This window comes from Sinocyclocheilus anshuiensis, unplaced genomic scaffold (assembly GCF_001515605.1).
Source record: "Sinocyclocheilus anshuiensis isolate Anshui unplaced genomic scaffold, SAMN03320099.WGS_v1.1 scaffold241, whole genome shotgun sequence".
In the NCBI taxonomy this organism is placed as follows: domain Eukaryota; kingdom Metazoa; phylum Chordata; class Actinopteri; order Cypriniformes; family Cyprinidae; genus Sinocyclocheilus; species Sinocyclocheilus anshuiensis.
Genome location: NW_015540865.1, coordinates 477,037 through 480,933, shown reverse-complemented (window position 1 = coordinate 480,933; position 3,897 = coordinate 477,037). Strand labels below are relative to the sequence as shown.

At 30.4% G+C, this 3,897-nt stretch overlaps 1 protein-coding gene across 1 annotated transcript in view; it reads right to left on the bottom strand.

Moving 5' to 3' along the window:
• Window positions 1-3,191: 3,191 nt before the first annotated feature.
• ascc1 (activating signal cointegrator 1 complex subunit 1) overlaps window positions 3,192-3,897 on the bottom strand; it is a 10,161-nt gene continuing 9,455 nt past the window's right edge. Inside the window, 1 exon segment of the mRNA XM_016485585.1 lies at window positions 3,192-3,445. Within this exon segment, the coding sequence (XP_016341071.1) occupies window positions 3,329-3,445 (117 nt within the window). The 3' untranslated portion in view covers window positions 3,192-3,328.

Genomic DNA, 3,897 nt, shown 5'->3' with positions numbered 1-3,897 from the left:
TATATATATATATATATATATATATATATATATATGTATTGTACAGTATATACACATTCATATAACATATATATATATATATATATATGACATAGGTGTATTTTCTACAAAAGTACACTATAAAATACTATGATATTAATACTATTGATACTACTGTCAACCAAGTGGGCAGATCACAAATATCACCATCGTCTTCAAAGCCGTGCATTATTTGATCAAACACATCAGTAATCAAACAACAGCAAAACTGTTTAATTCTATTGCATCCGATTCCCAGAGGTTCTGATATTTGGGCGCAGATGCGGAATATAATTCAGAACTGTAATTATAATATTTGTGATGGAAGGACACAGCTGCAGAACTCATCAGGATTCGTGATGTCACGAAGAATAAAACTAAAACCATTAAACAAAATTATTACTTGAAATAAGTGTTAACTGAAATAATATAAATTATATTAAAAAAAAAATTAGGCAAGGCAACATTTCTTATTTAGTTTAACTTACTAAAATATCTAAAACTAAAATAAAAATTATAGAGACATATTTATAACACCAAAAATTAATCAAAAAATATATTTAAAAAAATTAAAAATAAAATTAAATTAGAAAATATAAAAATGTATTTAAAATATGAATTAAAAAAAGATATTTCAATAATAAACACACGGAAGTGCATAACAACTTTATATCACATTTGCATTTTCTAATTTCACTTTGATGCACTTTTGTTCTTCTCAGCAGGTTAATAAATCAAAGCAAAACAGAACAAAGAGAGATTCACTCACATGCAGTCAGTCAGACCTGCATATTAACATCTGTCCAGCCTGTGATCTGCAGCAAGTCGCAGACAACTCACCTTCAAAACATTCATAAAGGAGTGCATATTAGCAGCTAATCTGAGTCCCATTAATCCCAGATTCTAGTCTAATCCTCAGAGACGACTGCAGAAGAAAGAAAGAGTTCATCACTAATTAACCAGCAGAGAAACAACATGACAGAGATGTGAACGATCAGATCTGCTTAGTGTTTTCTTAATATCTCAGGAGACTTAAAATGACTTAAAATACAACAAAACAAGCATTAAACTCAGCTAAAAACAACTACAGCTCAAATATATTTCTTATTTTAATTCATCCCTTCAAAAACAACCAGGATTCTCACAATCTAAACATTTTTAGACCTGGAAAATCTACGGGCTTTTGTGTAATGAATATACTTATTTTTATACAATAATTTTTATTGGATAGAATTTTTATTATTTTTAATAGTATAAATTAATGATGTTTAAAAAAATGATACTTTTTAAAAATATAACAAATGAAATATTAAAATATTTTAAGAATTTTTATTATTTTTAATAGTATAAATTAATGATGTTAAAAAAATTATACTTTTTACAAAATATTAAAAATTAAATATTAAAATATTTTTTACAATATTTTTAATCCTTATCCAGTAAATAATGAACAACTGGAAAAGTCATGCAAATTCATTGGTTAAAAAGATTTCTAGTTCTGAAAAAAAAAATCATAGAAATGAATAAAATCATAAAACGCTATGCATCTGTAGTATAATTAATATACTTTTTTATACCAAGTTCTAAAATATTTTATTGGATAGAAATTAGTATTTTTTTTATTTTAAAAATATGAACATATTAGATTTTAATATTATAAATGATTGATATCATGTTTTTTAATATAAAAAATAAAATATTAAAATATATATATTTTTAAATATTCTTAATCCCTATCCAGTAAATAATGAACAACTGGAAAAGTCATGCCAAATCATTGGTTAAAAAGACTATTAGTTCTGGAGGGGGAAAAAGGCTATGCATCTGTTTAACGAATATACATTTTTCTATGCCAGGTTCTAAAATATTTTAATATTTTATTGGATAGAATTTGAGTTTAAAAAAATATATATTTTATTTTTTAATAATATAAATATTTAGATATTTTTAATAAATATTAAAATGTAAGCAAAGTGCAAATAATTCAGAACAAGTCTTTAATAAAGTCACGATCTCATTTGCCCTGAAAGCATTTGTGCATTAAGTCTTTCAGGATTGTCAAGCAACTTGCCACATCATGAATGTGCATCACAGGTGTGTTTATATACTGTACATCCTGAACTGTCAGCTTCATAGTCACAGATCTGAAACATGGTTCCAAACATGGATGCATTCTATTAAATTAATGCCTTGATAAATCCTATTTATTAGTCTGAACTGTGCAACCTCACAAACACTAATAGCCTATATGCGGTGATGCATGCAACACAGGTTTGTTTTGAACGAAACAGCACAGAAGAGTGCTGACTTCATGTGTCTATATTCTATATTAGAGCATCTCAGAACGAACACAAGTCTCATTTTAACATTATAGCGCCTCCTGCTGGACACTGACTGACAGCAACACAAAACACTTTAAAACGGTGCTTCTCAACCAGGCGGCTCGATTTAAAATGATTTAAAATATGACAAAACAACCACTGAAATCAGCTAAATTAACTAGAAGTCAAATATTGCTCATTTGAACTCATCCTCTCAAAAAGCACCAGGATTCCTATCATCATTAAAAACCTGGAAGCCTCGTTTTACACATTTTTAAGTCTGGGAAAAGTCATGAGAACTAATAAAATATTTAATGAATGAAAATTTTTTGAAGATACCTTTTTTTTTTTTTTTTTAAATGCCAAGCTCTAAAATGTTTAATTGGATAGAAATTGTGAGTAAAAATATTTTTTATATTATTATAATTAATATATTAAAAAATATATAATTTTTATATTATTTAAATCATTATAAAAACGAAAGAAAATTAAACATTTTATATATATATAATAGTATTTTACATTTTTCTCACAATTTGGATGGATGGATGGATGGATGGGCTTACAGTAGTTGCTTTCATTGAGATTTTTAACCATCAGCATCACCTAAACCTTCGAAATCAACTGCATTACTCTGAATCCAGTGGCATTATAGAGCTCATTTTAAGATGACAGAAGCTACAGTCGCAGCTCTGGGTTTATAAATGCTGCACAAATGCATCAGTAAAAGTGTGGCTTGCATCGCTCTGGTAGTTTTCTGTATGTCAGCACTCTCCTATGCAAATATATGCAACTAAAACTTCAGGGAAAAAGGCCGAGAAATATTGATGACATGATCCTGCACACAAGCCATTCCATTAAAATGCTCTTTATGGTATTTATATTAATATTTACAATGCATGACGGATTATTAATGCTTAATCCAATTTCAAAACAGCGAATTTGAATGCATTCATCAGCAAAGTCCAGAGCGGTGTTTTAGTGTCCCGTCAAGAGAATGTGACGCGTCCCACAGAGGAATAGTATCCCGTGCTGTCAGTGGAGAATCTCTGAGAGATCTGCACCGAATTCAGCTCAAACGCGCCGAAATAAACCTCGCCGAACATCTGTGGAGAAACAGAGTCTCAGTTTAGGCTCACGGCTTCACGCTTCATTTACAAGCATATTATTATTCAGGGTGAAATTCATAAATATTTGCATGACAGAATCAGCCGTTACTATGGAAACCAGCTGAGGGAGGATTCAGAACTGACACTTCAGAGCGATTTAATGGCATAAACAGCAAACTCCCTCGCATGTGCACAGTGTGTTCGGTCACACGCTCCAGAACCAGAGAGCAGATGTTCAAAGAAAGAGCGAATTAAGTTGTTTACATCAACTTTCATTTGATTCCCAGAATGATTTTGACCATATAAAGGAGCAGAAGTTCTGAGAAAGCAGGCGTAGCCTCTTCTGGACGGGACAAGCTGCTCCTGCTCTAAAAAAAACAGCCCGAGTGTGAGTGTGAGTGTGAGTGTGAGTGTGTGTGTGTGTGTGTGTGTGTGTGTGTGTGTGTGTG